Source organism: Nerophis ophidion, linkage group LG09, assembly GCF_033978795.1.
Source record: "Nerophis ophidion isolate RoL-2023_Sa linkage group LG09, RoL_Noph_v1.0, whole genome shotgun sequence".
Classification (NCBI taxonomy): domain Eukaryota; kingdom Metazoa; phylum Chordata; class Actinopteri; order Syngnathiformes; family Syngnathidae; genus Nerophis; species Nerophis ophidion.
The window spans coordinates 34,958,944-34,979,993 of record NC_084619.1 but is presented as its reverse complement, the minus strand read 5'-3'; the positions used below and the strand labels follow the sequence as shown (position 1 = coordinate 34,979,993).

At 39.7% G+C, this 21,050-nt stretch overlaps 1 protein-coding gene across 3 annotated transcripts in view; it reads left to right on the top strand.

Moving 5' to 3' along the window:
• The window catches only part of LOC133559275 (inositol polyphosphate-5-phosphatase A-like), a 453,585-nt gene that overhangs the window by 188,532 nt on the left and 244,003 nt on the right, over positions 1-21,050 (top strand). For all 3 annotated transcript variants that reach the window (XM_061910884.1, XM_061910882.1, XM_061910883.1), the window contains exon 5: positions 20,282-20,345. In XM_061910884.1, the coding sequence (XP_061766868.1) occupies positions 20,282-20,345 (64 nt within the window). The remainder of the gene's footprint in view (positions 1-20,281; positions 20,346-21,050) is intronic.

Sequence of the window (21,050 nt, the reverse complement as noted above, 5' to 3'; positions counted from 1 at the left end):
GCTGTGGAGTCCCCCAAGGCAGTATACTAGGACCTTTACTGTTCCTAATATACGTGAATGACATGCCATCAGCATGCCACTGTGAATTGTTCCTGTTTGCGGATGACTCGGCCCTGCTGGTATCCGGCAAGGACAAGTCACAGGTGGAACAAATCATCAGTGCTGAACTCCTTAATATTTGCACCTGGCTCGCTGACAACAAGCTATCCATACACTTAGGTAAAACGGAATCCATCCTATTTGGGTCCCATATCAACCTTAACAAAGTCAGTGACTTCACTATAAATGTGGGTGACATTGTTATCACCAGAAAAGAGGCCAATCTTTCCTGTGATAAAATGGCAACCAAGGTAATCAAAAAGGTTAACCAAAGAACAAGATTCCTCTACAGAATCTCCTCTCTGGTCAACAAAAGCACCTTGAAGATTCTAGCGGGAAATGTCATTCAACCCTTTTTCGATTACGCTTGCACCTCCTGGTACCCCAGCACCTCCAAAACCCTCAAATCTAGACTCCAAACATCCCATAACAAGCTAGTCCGGTTACTTTTAGACCTTTACCCCAGATCACACCTCACTCCCACCCACTTCTCCAAAGTGGGCTGGCTCAGGGTGAAGGACAGAGTAAAACAACTTGCACTGAGCCTAGTCTATAAAATCCGCTACACCTCCCTGATACCGAAGTATAAATAAATAAATGGATTAGATTTATATCGCGCTTTTCTATTGTTATATACTCAAAGCGCTCACAGAGAAGTGGGAACCCATCATTCATTCACACCTGGTGGTGGTAAGCTACATCAGTAGCCACAGCTGCCCTGGGGTAGACTGATGGAAGCGTGGCTGCCAGTTTGTGCCTACGGCCCCTCCGACCACCACCAATCATTCATTCATCATTCATTCACCGGTGTGAGCGGCACCGGGGGCAAAGGGTGAAGTGTCCTGCCCAAGGACACAACAGCAGCGACTTTGATGTCCATAGGTGGGAAGCGAACCTGCAACCCTCAGGTTTCTGGCACGGCTGCTCTACCCACTACGCCATGCCGCCCAAATGTCAAACTACTTCCTTAATGGAAATGACCGCCATAACAACAACACCAGGGGGAGCTCCACAAACCACGTTAAACCAAGAATCCGATCTAACAAAGGTCTTAACTCATTCTCTTTCTATGCCACATCAATGTGGAATGCACTCCCAACAGGTTTAAAAGTAAGTGCATCTCTATATTCCTTCAAAACCGCTCTAAAACAACACTTCCAGGCAACTTCAACCCTTTACTAATACCCTCCTCCATTCACATCCTATCTCCCCGGATTGTAAATAACATAATGTAAATAATCAAATGTATTTCTAATGTATATACTTGTTCTTATGCTATATGAACTCACCATGTTCTCTGCTCGCTGTACACATCCTACCAAGTAAGACCTGCACTGTTTCAATGTCCATTTTTCTGATGATGCAATTGTTGATGACTGAAGTGCTGATATCAACCAAAGCTCCTCATCCCACCCCCCGGATTGTAAATAAAGTAAATAATTCAATGTCTGGGATGAGGTGGCGTCTTGTCCAGGGTGTACCCCGCCTTCCGCCCGATTGAAGCTGAGATAGGCACCAGCGCCCCCCGCGACCCCAAAAAGGGAATAAGCGGTAGAAAATGGATAGATGGATGGATGGATGGATGTACTATGATGATTAACCTGTGTGATGACTGTGTTATGCTGATAGTATATATTTGTACCATGAATTGATAAAGGTGGACCCTGACTTAAACTGGTTGAAAAACTTATTCGGGTGTTACCATTTAGTGGTCAATTGTACCGAATATTTACTAAATTGTGCAATGTACTAATAAAAGTTTCAATCAATCAATCAATCAATCAATCTGCAGTGCAAAACACATAATAAAATGGAAAACTAAATATTAAAACAGATACAGTTATGATTAATCGATTATTAAATAGCCCATGAAAATTAATGATCGGAAATCAGGACATCTCTAATTTTGTATTCACATTATTGTTTTGACTGTAAATGAAATAATTTATATACCGTATTCTCCGGACAATAAGACACACTTAAAATCATTTTCTGCCCTCAAAACTTGACAGTGCTCCTAATAACGCAGTGTGCCTAATGTACGGAATAATTCTGTTTTTTTTCTCACAGACCTCAAAACTATTTTATTTGGTACATGGCGTAATGATAAGTGGGACCAGTAGATGGCAGTCAAACATAAGAGATACATTGTAAGAGGTATGATGGCAATATCACTCAAGTAAAACATAAAACATTACACACAGTGCTCAAAAATCTATCAAAATGTTTTTGTACGACTTTGGTAAGCTACAAAGCCGCACCGCTTGATGGATTATCGGCGCATTAAACATTAGAGTATTAATATGGTGTGTGTATAAGGTAAGACCTGTTATCTGGCGTTTTGTTTCACAATATTATACAAAAGCAACTTTTCTTACCTTCTGGTACCTGCTGATCTGTATATGGGATCTTCATAAATCCTGAAAAAATGTGCATGTCCGCCATTGTAGTCTGTATCGATGACATAGACAATAGGCTTCTTCTTTTTCTCTATGTTTTTGTTAAGGGACATTCATCCTCCGCTGTTGCCATTTGTGATATAACGTAGTGTAAAGTTCTTATTTATATCTGTCAGTACACTCGCCATTATTCACCCAGGGAACTTTAGTTTTTAGAGTTCCGGTTGGACGGTTTTTCACGGTACACATTCCGGATAAGGAGATGCTGCTCTGTCATTGATTCAAGTAAAGTCTGAATGTCATTAAAACAGTTAGCTCCATCTTTTGACACTTCTTTCACTTCCGTCCTTGCACGCTACATTGCTACAACAAAGATGACGGGGAGAAGACACTGTCAAAGGTGAGCCACGTAGATAAGACGGCCCACAAAACGGCGCACCCGGAAGCGACTGTCAGAAAGCGGCTTGAAGATGATCTGTAAAACATAATCTATGCAACATTTTGACCAAAGAACCACTATTACATGTTATGTAGACCACAAGGAAGAGTTTTCGATTCCGAAAAAAAATAAAATAATCAAATGACTCCTTTAATGCGCTTCTTAATCCGGTGTGCCCTATTGTCCAGAAAATACGGCACAAGTTTTTTCAGACAAAATGCTTGTTGTAGCTTCGTAGTGTTTAGAATTACTGAAGAGTCTAAAATGTTTTTTGTTTTCTTTATAGCTTTTTGCTTTTCTACTCTGCATGCAACCCCACTACTAAAAGAACATCTACAGTAAGTGACAGCAAACCAGTGACAAAACCTTGAGCCTCTCTGCAGTTTTTGCCATTAAAGCCTTTCTGGACAGGGAGCTGAGGATCATTACTAGGCTCCACAAAGCCATTATGCCACACTCTGTTAGTAGCTGTGGGACAGTAGAATATTACTCTGTGAAGCTTTACAGTGACACGCTGATGACACCGAAGTGTGTACTTGGCAGCGCTCTTGGGACACACCGCTTTCCCTTTGCACAGATTGGAGGTGAGACCTTGAAGAAAAAATAGTACTTTTATGTTTGCTTTATGGCCCATTTTTCACGTTAAATGCAGAAAATCTATTCAGAGGTCACAGAAATCCTGCTTCTCTCCATTGGCCATAACTAATTCTTGCAGCCCTCGGTATCGATAAAGCATTCATGGGAGCAAAGTATGCAGGCTATGTACTGCAGCGTCCAAGTCTCTATTTTCTAGCAGCCAGTCTATTGGGACTTGTTCAGCCCTTATCTGCTCTGGTATTAGAAATGTCAACTCCCCACTTGCATGGACACACACACAGAATTGGGAGGTGAGCCATTGTTGCTTCAGTGTGCCCTTATCTCTTAGCGACATTGCAATACAAGTCGTGATAAGAGATAGCATTGGCAGAACCGACAATAAAACCCAAGCTTTTATGGCACAGTTATTGTCTTTATGTCTACAATTATGGTGATTACTCATTTCCCCTTATCTCCTCATAGCCCTCAGCAGGCTCTTAATAAACTGCATTTTACTAATAGAAAATTAAGTGTGCCCTTGGCTGGGAGGGTTTATAAATATGTAAAATATGTTTGTAATTATTTCATGGGTATCTGGCAGCTAATCAGTAAAGTGAGACATGACAAACATACGTTTGACACAGGCTATTATGAAGCTCCTGGTAAAAGATAAGCATGGCCTGCCAGCACAATCCAGGCCTAATTAATATTTAGAAATCGTCATGTAATTAGACATATTGATTAATTGCTAATATAATGGCTTATTCATTGGGGGTTGTGCAGAGAGGAGAGGAGAGCACGGTACACACTCGATTTTTGGAACCTTGTCAGATGAATATTTACAGAGGTTATAGTTAAGTTGAATACAGAGAGCTGTTTACCAGTCGTATTATTTGATGAGATATCAAGCAGTCTGTCTTAGGATCATTTTTTATTTGAGGAATGAAATTCAATTCAGATTGTAATGATTTAGCACATTGCACACAACCCCAGTTGATCTAAGCGCTGTACAGAAATAAACTTTAATTGAAAATAATGCAAATACAATGTCATTAAATCTCCCGCTAGTATCACATAAGGTGTTGTAAAATATATAAATAAATAAGTAATTAGGGTGTGCATCGCTACCTTAAAGGCAGATCCTTTATGAATTGACAGTTATGGGTAACGATACAATTTACTAACAATACATTCTAAAACATAACGGTTCGATGCAGAGGGAATATTTGCATGTTGAAACAAAAAATAAATGTGTCATGTATCAGGTCCGTACAATGTCATTGTGTTTATTATTTAAATAGACACAGACAAAACAGGCGGCTCCTGTATTAATTATGAGGAAATTTAGAAAAACTACCGGGTTTTTACTGTTGTTTGCTCTGGTAACAATAAAATACAAATTAAAAGCAAGCTGTTTATCAAGCAGTGGTGTTATAACATAACAGTAACACAAGTGCAAGTTACAATTTAGTGCCACAAAGTAAACTAAATTGACTGCTTTGGTCAGAAGGTTGGACTAGATCTGACCAAGCTAAGTCTATGAGCATGAACTGATGAATCTTATTCAGATGAGTGGCAAAACGTCTTCTCAGGCAAACCAAACAGTCCAGTTGCGATTGATTGAATGCCCTGAGATGACAATGACCTGAATGGATGAGAACATTCATAGACATATCTAATGTTAAAGTCTGTTATCGATTTTGTACAGATTAATTTTTACACTCCTAATAAGTAGTGAGTGAAATGAACCAATGTATCTTGCCCAACAAGATATGAACGCCAGGCAGAAGTAACCGCAATACCGTATTATCTACAACCAAGTCAAAACTCCTTATCTTGCTTACTAATAAACACATTTGTGTTTTTAATTTTGACGGAAAAAATGTACTGCATGCATTTGCATGTCTTCTAAACTTTTATATAACCTGATAATCCAACAAGGTATTTCAAACATTATTTGTTATCAACAATAATTACCTAATTATCTGCTTTTCACCTGTCTTATGATTTCAAAACAAGTTATTGATTAGTTTGTCAATAAGAATGTATTAATCGAATGCTTGGGCAATTGTGTAATAATATCATCAGGCATTTATACATTTATAATCATGTACTTTATATTTACTGTTACAGGCGGCCCTTTGAGAGCAATCATGATTGCGATTTGGCCCTTCGTGTAAACGAGTTTGACACACCTGATTTACCGCATTGTAGTTTTTTAGTTTGTAATTTATACATTTGCGGTTGTCCTTCGCCACATTGCACTTCAAAGCTTGCTGCTTCACTCATTCGTAGATTTTTTTAAAGCATAATCCACATATTTTTGACCTAAACTAATCATGTTCAAGTATACAAGTTGCTGAAGTAAATGGAAATAACAACACTACAGTAATAAAAATCATATTTCGGAAGGTATTCAACTCTAGCTGTGGAAAAATCAGATTTGTAATGAACAGTGTTGGGACTAACACGTTACAAAGTAATAATAATAATAATAATTATAATAATGGATTAGATTTATATCGCGCTTTTCTATTACTAGATACTCAAAGCGCTCACAGAAAAGTTGGAACCCATCATTCATTCACGCCTGGTGGTGGTAAGCTACATCTGTAGCCACAGCTGCCCTGGGGTAGACTGACGGAAGCGTGGCTGCCAGTTTGCGGCTACGGCCCCTCCGACCACCACCATTCATTCATCATTCATTCACCAGTGTGAGCGGCACCGGGGGCAAGGGTGAAGTGTCCTGCCCAAGGACACAACGGCAGCAATTTGGATGTCAAAAGGCAGGGAGCGAACCTGCAACCCTCAGGTTTCTGGCACGGCCACTCTACCCACTACGCCATGCCGCCTCCAATTGTAACGTGTTACTGTAACGCCGTTAGTTTCGGCGGTAACTAGTAGTCTAACGCGTTATTTTATATTCAGTAACTCCAGTACCGTTACTACATGATGCGTTACTATGTTATTTTACGTTCTTTTTATGTAGTATCGGCTAGAAACAGAAGATCTGAGTGTGTTTTATTGGAGAATTGCAGTGTTGTCCTTCCAAATCTTCTTGTGTCACATGGGAGAGAAGGGGTGCTGTCTGGATGTGGGTGGGGGGGTGGGTTTGTGTTTACTAATAACAAAACATCATGGCGCAGCCGCAGTCGAGTTTCTTAACATGGAAATATTCTCACTACTTTTTTTTGTCGAGCACCAACAAAAAGAACATTTTAGTTAAATGTAAGTTGTATCTTGGATCAAAGATCCTATCTACTGCCGAAAATAGCAATTCAAATCTGCTGAAACAGCTACAAAAGCAACATGCTTCGACGAAGCTAGTAAAGAGAGACGCACTCTACCTCCATCTCCAACAGTGGCTGGATTTTAACGGAGGGACTGCTAGCCAGGACAACATTGATAGAACAATTGCAGCGTATATGTTAGAAGACATGCAAGCTATTTCTACAGTGGAGTCACCCGCTTTCAGGCAGCTCATTAGCATGATACCGGCGTCAAACAGCAAATGGCACAGAAAAAAAATGTCCACGTACCGGGACACAGTGGACAGTGAGTACATAAACATGGAAAGCAAGCTAAAGAAGACACTCCAAACTCTGCCTCTGCTCATCATTCAGCACTGAAGGTTCACACTGTCAATTCTCTTATATACTCTTTCATTCTAAACTTCTAGAGTGTTTGATTATCACATCACTCTAAATCATGGGTGTCAAACTCTGGCCAGCGGGCCAAATTTGGCCCGCCGTGTAATTTAATTTGGCCCTTGAGGCAATAATAAATTAACCTTAGAGCTGTCCCTCCGGTATTATACAGTGGCGGTGCCACTGTATCACCGCATTCAACGCTAATTCTCATACATGCCAACCCTCCCGATATTTCCAGGAGAATCACAAATTTCAGAGCCCCACCCCCCGAATATCTCCCGGAGCAACCATTCTCCCGAATTTCCACCCGGACAACAATATTGGGGGCGTGCCTTAAAGGTACTGCTTTTAGCATCCTCTACAACCTGTTGTCACGTCCGCTTTTCCTCCATACAAACAGCGTGCCGGCCCAGTCACGTGATATATGCGGCTTCTACACACACACACAAGTGAATGCATGCATACTTGGTCAACAGCCATACAGGTCACACTGAGGGTGGCCGTATAAACAACTTTAACACTGTTACACCACACTGTGAACCCACACCAAACAAGAATGACAAACACATTTTGGGAGAACATCCGCACCGTAACACAGCTTAAACACAACAGTACAAATACCCAGAACCCCTTGCAGCACTAACTCTTCCGGGACGCTACAATATACACCCCCGCTACCAAAAAAACTCGATTTTGCATGTCATTATAAAGTTATATAAGCCTTCCTTGTTCAATATTCAATGCAAAACTTGTTTGGGTCCCTATTAAAAGGTTAAGTTGTTCAACTTTGGTCCACGGCTTTGTTCAGTTTAGAATTTTGGCCCACTCTGTATTTCAGTTTGACACCCCTGCTCTAAATGTATAGACTATAACGTTCACAAACATAAAGAGGGATCCTAGAGGGCCAGGCCAATCTTTTCTTTTCTCTAAACTAAAAGTGGGTAAATGCTTACAGTGTTCCGGGCTTTAGTACAGTGTTGATCTCCTAAAGACATGATTTTATTTCAGAAGTCCTTGAGAGATGAAAATGCCTGGTTAGGCTTTGTGTATGTCATGTGTGCTGTATTTAGTGACATGACATATAATCTTGTCATGTGTGCCTTCCTTGGGTGAAGCCAGGTTTACAACTATGTTGTGACATGTTGTTATGCTGATTGTTACTTGTGTATGTTATGTTGCAGCTATTTAAAATAGTTTCCTCAATTTGTTCTGGCCTGAAATAAATTGGACCTTTGAAGCATATCTTTGTCTTTGTGTGTTGTACGTAGACCACAATGCTTAGCAAAGTTCAGTGATGTGAATGCATGTCAAGTTGATCAACAGATTGTATTATTCTCTTGTGCAATAACAGTACTGAAATAAAGGCTAAAAGGGCATTAATGGGAGGTTTAAAAAAGAAAAAGAAAAAAAGGAAGTAACTCAATAGTTACTTTTCACAGTAACACATTATTTTTTGGTGTAAGTAACTGAGAAGAATGAAGGTTATAGCAAGCACAAAATGTGTTTGTGTATTTTAACTATTAACACATTGAGTTTATTAAGTGTGTTTTATGCGATTCGTCGATTACTAAACTACCTGCTATATGCAGCTCTAGATAATTATTTCTTACTTGTTAAACGAGGACTTATGTACTTTCATTTTCAATAGTATCCATATTTCAAAGTGAAATGGTCTCTCCATAACGGAATAAGATATTGTAAAATAGATCAGAGCACATTAAAGTAGTAATGTCCAGTTATTTATATCTATACAGTGTATAACGTTTGTTATTCATTTTGTTCGATAATGACCTTTAAATCACACAAATCCTCATAAAGAGGCGTGTGTAGTTTTTTTGCACAATTATTTGCCGCACAATGTTACACACCTGCAACACACTCCTAAAACAGACATTCTTTGCTGCAGTATGTCCTCCTGAGAAGCAGTGTCCCTATGTACAGTCGACATTTGTGTTTTGCAGAACACGGATACCCCCCAATTTCTACCTCTGACAAAATAAATCCAATCCAAGCAAAATCAAATGTCCACTGCAGGGAGTGCTGGTTCTCAGGTGGATAGTATAACATATTTTTAAAGGCCTACTGAAATTAGATTTTCTTATTCAAACGGGGATAGAAGGTCCGTTCTATGTGTCATACTTGATCATTTCGCAATGTTGCCATATTTTTGCTGGAAGGATTTTGTAAAGAACATCGACGATAAAGTTTGCAACTTTTGGTCGCTAATAAAAAAGCCTTGCCTGTACAGGAAGTAGAAGCCGATGTGCGAGTGACGTCACGGGTGTGAGGGCTCCTCACATCCGTACATTGATTACAATCATGGACACCAACAGCACGAGCGATTCTGACCGAGAAAGCGACAATTTCCCCATTAATTGGAGCGAGGATGAAAGATTCGTGGATGAGGATAGTGAGAGTGAAGGATTAGAAGGAAAAAAAAAAGACAGGACAGTGGGAGCGATTCAGATGTTATTAGACACATTTACTAGGATCATTCTGGAAAATGCCTTATCTGCTTATTGTGTTACTAGTGTTTTAGTGAGATTATATAGTCATACCTGAAAGTCGGAGGGGTGTGGTGACTGCCAGTGTCTCAAAGGGAAGCCATGGAGGAGCCAAGAAAGTCGCAGCTGCCTCTTTGACAGCTGCAGGAAGAACGACACAAGCTCTGCTCATGTTTCCGGTAAGAGCCAACTTATTACCACAATTGTCTCACCAAAACCTGCCGGTGGACATATGGTAGAGAAACATGTTCGCTTGACCGCTCCAAAAAAAAAAGCTTCACAACAAACAAAGAAACACCGGCTGTGTTTGTGTTGCTACAGCCGACCGCGATACACCGCTTTCCACCACCAGCATTCTTCTTTGTAGTATCCATTATTAATTGAACAAATTGCAAAAGATTCAGCAACACAGATGTCCAGAATACTGTGTAATTCTGCGATTAAACCGGACTACTTTTAGCCGTGAGTGGTGCTGGGATAAAATGTCCGCTACAACCAATAACGTCACAAGCATGCGCCAACATTCTGCGACCTTTTCAACAGGACACTTCGTGGGAAATTTAAAATTGTAATTTAGTAAACTAAAAAGGCCGTATTGGCATGTGTTGCTATGTTAATATTTCAGCATTGATATATAAACTATCAGACTGTGTGATCGGTAGTAGTGGGTTTCAGTAGGCCTTTAATTGGTTAGGATCTGAATATGTATACTTCATAAAAATGTGTAAGACCATAACACATACTGTGTAGCAAAACTAATATAATTAGAATAATTTTTATTTTAATCCCCAAACTACATTATTTTCAACTGTTCTACAAATCCTGCAGTTTTCATTCGCTTTCCATTCAGTAAAACTTCTAATAAACAGCATCAGGCAGCACTGTCACTATTTGGTCCTCCCGCCCATCGCTCTATGAGGCCTTCTGTACAGATTGTTGAGATGAAAGATGCAATAAGTGGAGGTTGGCTTTCTTGGAATGCGGTGAACAGTAAAAACATAACTGACCTTGAGTCTTGCCTTTCCCTCATATTCTCCAGCCCCCTCCTATCTGTCTCCCCTTTCCCCCCGTCCTCCATCAGAGAAAGGAAGTAGGGGAACACACATAAGGTACAGGTCACCAGCCGCTCCCCTCATCAATTAAATGTGCGACAGTGTTTTCCTTTTTTTTCTGTCGGCTGAACTTACATGTCAAGGAGATGAGCAGGACCTCATGTTTTTGCTTTTGACAAATCAGCAAATGTTTAATCTGAAGATGTGCCAGCACTCATAAATAATGCAGGGTGGATCCAAACTGTCTCTCATCTTGTCGGGGAGAAGTGTCGTTTTTTTTTTTTTTGGTTGTTTTTTTCAAACCTTCAACAGGAAAATACAGGAAAACTGAATCCATGTCTTGTCTCCTTCATCTGATAGAACCCTGAAATCCTCACTTCATTTGTCCTTTCCCTGTTCCCTGACATCACTGTTGTGCCTCCTTCTTTCTGGCTTCAGCCATGAATGTCTTGCACTACTCACGACTATTTTAATTCAAATGTGCGCTTCCTTATGATAGAAGTTACTCAAAAAGAGACTGGAAATTAACCTGAAGCAAAGGTCTGCCAATCTCAAATACATAGCCTTCATGTTCCCTAAATGGAAAGAGGGCCTACAAAAAGCAGGGTAGTGGACTGTGAACCGCATCAAATCCCCGTCTCTATGACTCTCACTTCTTCCCACACACTTTGATCGGCTTGTCCACAGACTGGGAAAGTTTTCTGATTGTTCACAGGGGGAAAAAAAATGATGTTAAGCCTATTGAAGTGCATATTTACTCATTCACAAGTGCAGTTGAATGCATCCTTTGGGTCGCTAAAATAAATGAGTCAAGACATTAGAAGGCTTAGAGGCGTAGTATTGACTGCATTGTTGACTGTACAGCACACCCTAAAAGGACATGTTAGACCAGGGGTAGGGAACCTATGGCTCTCGAGCCAGATGTGGTTCTTCTGATGATCGCATATGGCTCTCAGATAAACCTTAGCTGACATTGCTTAACATGATAAGTAAGGAATAATTCAGCTGGTAATCACAATTTTGATTGATTGATTGATTGATTGAAACTTTTTTTAGTACAAACCCCGTTTCCATATGAGTTGGGAAATTGTGTTAGATGTAAATGTAAACGGAATACAATGATTTGAAAATCATTTTCAACCCATATTCAATTGAATGCACTACAAAGACAATATATTTGATGTTCAAACTCATAAACTTTTTTTTTTGTGCAAATAATAATTAACTTAGAATTTCATGGCTGCAACAAGTGCCAAAGTAGCTGGGAAAGGGCATGTTCACCACTGTGTTACATCACCTTTTTTTTTAACAACACTCAATAAAGGTTCGGGGAATTGAGGAAACTAATTGTTGAAGTTTTGAAAGTGGAATTCTTTACCATTCTTGCTTGATGTACAGCTTAAGTTGTTCAACAGTCCGGGGTCTTGTTGTTGTATTTTACACTTCATAATGCGCCACATATTTTCGATGGGAGAAATGTCTGGACTGCAGGCGGGCCTGGAAAGAACCCGCACTCTTTTACTACGAAGCCACGCTGTTGTAAAACGTGGCTTGGCATTGTCTTGCTGAAATAAGCAGGGGCGTCCATGATAACGTTGTTTGGATAACAACATATTTTGCTCCAAAACTTGTATGGACCATTCAGCATTACTGGTGCCGTTGGCACTAATACACCCCCATACCATCACATATGCTGGCTTTTGAACTTTGCGCCTATAACAATCCGGATGGTTATTTTCCTTTTTGTTCTGGAGGACACCACATACACAGTTTCCAAATATAATTTGAAATGTGGACTCATCAGACCACATAACACTTTTCCACTTTGCATCAGTCCATCTTAGATAAGCTCGGGCCAGTGAAGCCGGCGGCGTTCCTGGGTGTTGTTGATAAATGGCTTTGGGTTTGCATAGTAGAGTTTTAACTTGCACTTACAGATGTAGCTACCAACTGTAGTTACTGACAGTGGTTTTATAAAGTGTTCCTGAGCCCGTGTGGTGATATCCTTTACACACTGATGTCGGTTTTTGATGCAGTACCGCCTGAGGAATCAAAGGTCCGTAATATCATTGCTTACGTGCACTGATTTCTCCAGATTCTCCGAACATTTTGATGATTTTACAGACCGTAGATGGTGAAATCCCTAAATTCCTTGCAATAGCTCATTGAGAAATGTTGTTCTAAAACTGTTCGACAATTTGCTTACAAATTGGTGACCCTCGCCCCATACTTGTTTTTGAATTCCTTAACATTTCATGGAAGCTGCTTTTATACCCAATCATGGGACCCACCTGTTCCAAAATTAGCCTGCACACCTGTGGGATGGTCCAAATAAGGGTTTGATGAGCATTCCTCAACTTTATCATTATTTATTGCCACTTTTCCCAACTTCTTTGTCACGTGTTGCTGGCATCAAATTCTAAAGTTGATGATTATTTGCAAAAAAAAAAAAAAGTTAATCAGTTTTAACATCAAATATGTTGTCTTTGTAGCATATTCAATTGAATATGGGTTAAAAATGATTTGCAAATCATTGTATTCCGTTTATATTTACATCTAACACAATTTCCCAACTCATATGGAAACGGGGTTTGTAGATTACACAGTGCGGTACATATTCCGTACAATTGACCACTAAATGGTAACACCAAAATACGTTTTTCAACTTGTTTAAGTCGGGGTCCATGTAAATCAATTCATGGTACGTGTTTAAGTGTTAAAAAGAATGTTGAAAATATAAAACATTCTCCATCCATCCATCCATTTTCTACCGCTTATTCCCTTTCGGGGTCGCGGGGGGCGCTGGCGCCTATCTCAGCTACAATCGGGCGGAAGGCGGGGTACACCCTGGACAAGTCGCATGCATATTAATCCATCCATCTGTTTTCTACCTCACCAGTTCAAGAAGTCAAATTAAGAAGTATTTTATTTATTATTGGTTATCTTCAGAATAACAATGTTATTAAGAAGAATAAGAGACTTATTATACTCTAAAAATATTGGTCTTACTTAGAAATGCACGCATTTAGTTGTATTCAGTGTTAAAAATATATATATGGCTCTCACAGAAATACATTTTAAAATATTTGGCTTTCATGGCTCTCTTAGCCAAAAAGGTTCCCGACCCCTGTGTTAAACAGTTGTTGCCAGTGCGTCCAATTTAGCAGAACCACTCAAGTTTGATCCACACTTGTATTGTGGCGGCCTGATCATTTCTACACAATACAGACACAATCACTGTGATGAACTACTATATTTTCCGGACTGTAGAGTTCGCCCACTAAATTTTAGAAGAAAATAAATATTGTTATGTATAAATATTAGCTGCACTGCAAATATTTACGTTGTGAAATTAGATAAAGACTATAAAAGTGGTACCCATTACCTCCCTGCTTGGCACTCAGCATCAAGGGTTGGAATTGGGGGGTCAAATCACCAAAATGATTCCCGGGCATGGCCACCGCTGCTGCTTACTGCTCCCCTCACCACCTAGGGGGTGAACAAGAGGATGGGTCAAATGCAGAGGACACATTTCACCACACCTAGCGTGTGTGAGACAATCATTGAAGTGAAGTGAATTTATATTTATACAGCGCTTTTCTCTAGTGGCTCAAAGCGCTTTTACATAGTGAAACCCAATATCCAAGTTACATTTAAACCAGTGTGGGTGGCACCGGGAGCAGGTGGTAAAGTGTCTTGCCCAAGGACACAACGGCAGTGACTCGGATTGTGAAAGCGGGAATCGAACCTGGAACCCTCAAGTTGCTGGCACGGCCACTGTACTAACCGAGCTATACCGCTATATACTAAACTTGAACTCATTTACACAGAAATATTTTGTAAATGTTTTTTTACATCCCTTAATTGTTTCCAGACGATGCCTGTAAAACGGCAGTAAAACATCTGATCAGACATAACAAAAGTCATCATTATAGACGCTAGCTCTTCAATCAATCAATCATCAATCAATCATATTCCTTATTAGCTAACTTCAGTCAGCTAAATAGACTTTATAACTCCACAGTGACATTTTCATGACTTTACATAACCGACAACACAAAAAGAATGCCGTTGTAAGTCAGTGATGCAACCACAGACACTTGTAAAAGTGTCAGCATATTAGCTAATGCGAATGACACTATCACGATAGCGCACACACATTTGCATGGAAATATTACTATCAAACGTGTTGGTTTAGTAAACATGAATTGTTTTAGTTTTGTTGTAAAACTTACAAACATTGCTAGGAGCGATGAATGAATAATCTATATGATCTGAAACACAATGGACGACTTCAAAACGGAACACCACTTGTACTTCCGGTTCAAAGCATTAAGCAGAAATAAATACTGTAGACCATGGGTGTCAAACTCTGGCCTGCGGGCCAAGTTTGGCACGCTGTGTAATTTCATTTGGCCCTTGAGGCAATATAAAATTAACATTAGAGCCGGTATTATACAGCGGCGGTGGCAGTGTAACACCGCATTCACCGCTAATACTCATACTTGCCAACCCTCCTGGGAGACTCCCAAATTTCAGTGCCCCACCCAAAATCTCCAGGGGGCAACCATTTTCCCAAATCCCCACCGAACAACAATATTGGGGGCGTGCCTTAAAAGCACTGCCTTTTGTGTCCTCTACAACCTTTCGCCACGTCCGCTTTTCCTACATAATATATGCGGCTTTTACACAAACACACACACAGGTGAATGCAAGGCATAGTTGGTAAACAGCCATACAGGTCACACTGAGGGTGGTCGTATAAACAACTTTAAGACTGTTAGAAATATGTGCCACTCTGTGAACCCACACCAAACAATAATGACAAACACATTCTGGGAGAACATCCGCACCATAACACAACATAAACACAACAGAAAAAATACCTAGAACCCCTTGCTGCACTAAATCTTCCGGGACGCTACAATATACACCCCCCGCTACTACCAAACCCCGCCCACCTCAGCTCAAAGCCTGAGCCCCGACAATAATGAACTAGCATCCAAGAAAAGATGCCAGGTATCTGGTTTGGGCACATCAGATTAGATCAGTGTGTCGCAAACTGAGCAGTAAAAAGGCCTGAATGGTTCATTTATTCATTGTTATTTTATTTTCAAAATTATTAGCCAGTGGAAAAAGTTCATGTTGATATTTACCTCAGATGGCTGCAAATAGAAAATAGGCATTACATTTTTTATTTACATTTTAATAAATATGCCGGCTTCCTCCCACCTCCAAAGACATGCACCTGGGGGTAAGTTGATTGGCAACACTAAATTGGCCCTAGTGTGTGAATGTGAGTGTGAATGTTGTCTGTCTATCTGTGTTTGCCCTGCGATGAGGTGGCGACTTGTCCAGGGTGTACCCCGCCTTCCGCCCGACTGTAGCTGAGATAGGCGCCAGCGCCCCCCGCGACCCCAAAAAGGGAATAAGCGGTAGGAAATGGATGGATGGAATATGCCATTGATGTTTTTTCGTTTGTTTTTTGAAAGTTGATTTTGCACTATTAAGTTATATAAGCGTTGCTTGTTCCGTATTCAGTGTTAAGGCGAATCAGTGTAGCAAACTGAGCAAAAATTAACATTTTATTCATGCACTTTCTCTTGCTACTTCAAGGCTTGAATGTTTGATTCATTTATTATTTTATTTTCAAATTTGTTATTAGGGCTTCACGGTGGCAGAGGGGTTAGTGCGTCTGCCTCACAATACGAAGGTCCTGCAGTCCTGGGTTCAAATCCAGGCTCGGGATCTTTCTGTGTGGAGTTTGCATGTTCTCCCCGTGAATGCGTGGGTTCCCTCCGGGTACTCCGGCTTCCTCCCACTTCCAAAGACATGCACCTGGGGATAGGTTGATTGGCAACACTAAATTGGCCCCAGTGTGTGAATGTGAGTGTGAATGTTGTCTGTCTATTTGTGTTGGCCCTGTGATGAGGTGGCGACTTGTCCAGGGTGTACCCCGCCTTCCGCCCGATTGTAGCTGAGATAGGCGCCAGCTCCCCCCGCGACCCCAAGAGGGAATACGCGGTAGAAAATGGATGGATGGAAATTTGTTATTAGCCTGTGAAAAAGTTTATTTTGATATTCACCTCAGAAGGCTGCAAATATAAAAGAGGCATTCAATTTTTATTTGAATATCATTTGATATGCCATTGATATTTAATTATTATTATTATTTAAAACTGGATTTTGCAATGCACTATAAAGTTATATAAGCCTTGCTTGTTCAAAATAAATGCAAAACTTGTTTGTGTCACTATTAAAAGGTTAATTTGTTCAACTTTGGCCCGCGGCTTTGCTCAATTTTAAATTTTGGCCCACTCAGTATTTGAGTTTGACACCCCTGCTGTAGACATTCCATCGGCAGCACCAGCAGTGCAAAATATAGCACAATAGCACAAACAATAACACATTTTTATTGTCTCTGTGTTTTATGAAAACTATTTGTTGAATAAAAAACATTATAGTCGTAAGAGAAGAAAAAAATAAAATGAAAGCCGCAGGGTTCAAAGCACAGGAAAACGTTGCGGCTTATAGTCCGGAAAATAAGAAACATATTGAACACATCTGAACAAAAAAGTCTCCAGTTAACTTCCAGCTGGAATTGCTCTGAACACTTTTGGTGTAAGACTATTCATTTTGCGTGGAGTTTGCAGGAGTAAACAGCACCCCCAAACCCAAAGCTCATAAGGTTGATTTCACTTTCGGTCGATCTACAGTCCCATCCTCACCTATGGTCATGAGCTTTGGGTCATGACCGGAAGGACAAGATCACGGGTAAAAGCGGCCGAAATGAGTTTCCTCCGACGTGTGGCGGGGCTCTCCCTTAGAGATAGGGTGAGAAGCTCTGCCATCCGGGAGGAGCTCAACGTAAAGCCGCTGCTCCTCCACATCGAGAGGAGCCAGATGAGGTGGTCGGGCATCTGGTCAGGATGCCACCCGAACGCCTCACTAGGGAGGTGTTTAGGGCACGGCCAACCGGTAGGAGGCCACGGGGAAGACCCAGGTCACGTTGGGAAGACTATGTCTCCCGGCTGGCCTGGGAACGCCTCAGGATCCCCCGGGAAGAGCTGGATGAAGTGGCTGGGGAGAGGGAAGACTGGGCTTCCCTGCTTAGGCTGCTGCCCCCGCGACCCGACCTCGGATAAGCGGAAGAAGATGGATGGATGAAAGGATGGATGGATGGGTTTTGATTCCTCGTTTCGATTCCAGTTCCCAAAGATTCTTAATTCTCAAAGATTCTCAGTTCCCATTCGTTTAAGAGACAGGGTCAGAAATGCACTATTAAATTTCTCATAGAGCTATCTTTAACCAGTTTGAGTTTAAGTTTATTTGGAACATGCATGCATAGAACATGATGCTTCACAATTTCCAGTTTCTCTGTTCAACATGTGCAAAAAGGAGTAGGAAGAAGCAGAACTTATTTAATCCTACCCCTTTTCTTTTAAATAGCAGTTGCTAACACTTCTGTTCATTTACTGTTCTCAATTTATTCACAATATACTCCATAATAGTGTGTGTGTGTTTGTGTGTTTGTGTGTGTGTGTGTGTGACAATCATTGGTACTTTAATAAGTAATATAAAATAAAAATAAATGAATTATAATTAGTTAAATACGTTGTATTTCATAAAATGACATGAATAGTATTATATAGAAAATGAATGTATGGATGAAAAAAATTCTGAATGTTTATCATGGTTCTTCTTCTTGGTACTTTTTAAACATTTTAAGTTTGAATAGTTTTTAAAATTGGATGATATTAGTACATAGTTTGATTTCTTTGCTTAATCCATTCCATAATTTAATTCCATATACTGATATACTGAAGGTGTTGTATGTGCATACAAATGTTTTAAATTACATTTTCCTCTAGGGTTATATTTCTCCTCTTTTTTTTTAGAAGAATTGTTGTATATTCTTGGATAGCAGGTTAGAGTTTGCTTTATGTTCAATTTTAGCTGTTTGCAAATTCACTATGTTCTGGAATTTCATTTTTTTTTTTTTTTTATTCAATGAATACAAGGTTTATATTTTCTCTCTATCCAACATTATGTATTATTCTAACTGATCTTTTTTGTAACACGGTTAATGAATAGGTATACTTTTGGAGTTATTTTCCCATATTTCTACACAATAAGTCAGATATGGTAACAGTAGCGAACAATAGAGAATACGGAGTGATTTTTGGTCCAAAGCATGTTTAGCTTTATTCATTATTGACCTGTGTTTTTCTACTTTATGTTGTATATTTTTTATATGAGGTATCCAGTTCATTTAATCATCTTTTATTATACCTAGAATTTTGATTTCATTTACTCTTTCAATTTCTAGTCCGTCTATTTGTATGTGTGATTAACTCTCCCTTCTACTGTTACCAAATAGCAGCATTTTAGTTTTACTCAGGTTTTAAGACAGTTTGTTTTTGTTAAACCACCTTTGTAATGTGTTCATTTCTTCTGTTATTATTTGTATATACTTCTGTGTCTTCTCTCCTGAACAAAACACTGTTGTAACTTCCACGAATGATACTAAATGTATTTTTTTTTGTAGCTTTACAAATGTCGTTTATATAAAAATTTAACAATTTTGGTCCTAGTATTGATCCCTGCGGTACACCACAGAATATATTTAGCATTGCAGAGGTTTCCTGTTGGTAAAATAACTTCTAATCCAGTTTAAAACCAACTCTCTGATGCCATACTGTTCTATTTTTTTAAATAAAATATTGTGATTAATTGTGTAAAATTATTTAGTTAGATCCATAAACACTGCTGCAGCACATTTTTTATTTTATATCGGTATCACTGGTAATTTCCTCTGTAATTTTGATTAAAGCCATCAAAGTTTAATTATTAGCTCTCAAAGTTGAAATAATAGCTCTCGAAGTTCAAATATTAGTAGTGTATAAATACAAATCTTTTGACCTTGAATATTAAATGTTATGAAGCTTCTTTCTACAGGATTACACTTTGTCAAAAGTTTAACATTAATTTTGAAAACTTTTGCCAATTCTGTATTCTGTTGTTAATGTTAGGAATAGGGATGCTGCTTTTTCCAGTACAACTGAAAATTGCAGTCACCGATTACATGTATTAACTGTATTGTTTTAACAGTGAGTGCTAATGACAATAACAAAATCATTACAGTATTTAAAGTGGTTAATTTTTCTCTTTTATTACATATTTGAGCAAAACAAATTCAATACTACCCAATAACTAATCACAAGCAAAACCTTCTATTCAACCACGTCACTGAATTCGCAGAGGCGTATTTTCAGCCCTTCACCTTGACACTTAGTTCTCTAAGGGCCAAGGGGGAATTCAGTCTGGGCCTAAATCAAAGCAAACATTAACTATTACTCTATTAAAGAGTTTGCTGCGTAGCTGTGGCTGTGGCAGCTATTTCGTCCGATCAGCAGAATGAGCATCGGAAATTGGAATCCATGTTTAAAAATTTGGACCGTTTCGGACAATGCTCGATGCTTAACCATATTCATTGTTCAAGATATGGATGTTTGCTCTAAAATCCAACACAATTCTTATCTCTTGTGTCTTGTTCTTGCAGGCTCTGGGAAGTTTCTACTTCATTCATGAATCTTTGAAAAATGTCCAACAGTTTGATTTCAAAGGTGAGTCACACATATAGATCATAGCAACACACTCTGAAATGAAATCCTCCCACAGTGGCCCCTCATCCCACCCCCACAACCATTCGCAGGCTATTCCTGCTTCCATCAAAACCAACGAGCTGAGATTGTCTTTGAGGATAATGTAAAAGGAGCGGGGCCGACTGGTCGTGATTATTAATATTAGCATTTAATTCATAAGATTTCGGGCCTACAGTAATGGTGTGCGGCGGGTTATTGGACAGTTACGGCGGTCTCATCAGCCTGCAGTGTCAGAGGGCCCCGGGGTGCTGTGGCCACGCTAATTAAAGACGGGATATAGATGTGGAGGTGCCTTGCTTCCTATTAGACCCAAGTCAGCATTAGCACCAGTAAAACTTCAAGTACCAATGATTGTTACCCCAGTGAAGGACAGGGCGAAGGCAGGGGAGGGCTCCATAACAGAAGAGGACCACTCCACACTTTTATACCTTTTAAGTTCATTTACAAATGCAATTACATGAAGCTACACATGGATATCAATATTTGTGCACCGGTTGCCTGATGTTGGTTTTTACATCTTTATATACTGTATATATACATACAAAAATATAAAAAATAGGGATGTCAATTATCAGGTTGATTACGATTAATTAATGGGTGTCATATTTAGAGTATTTAGTTTTTTAATTGTGTTGATGTCATTTTTAATCCCCCACATTGCTGTCT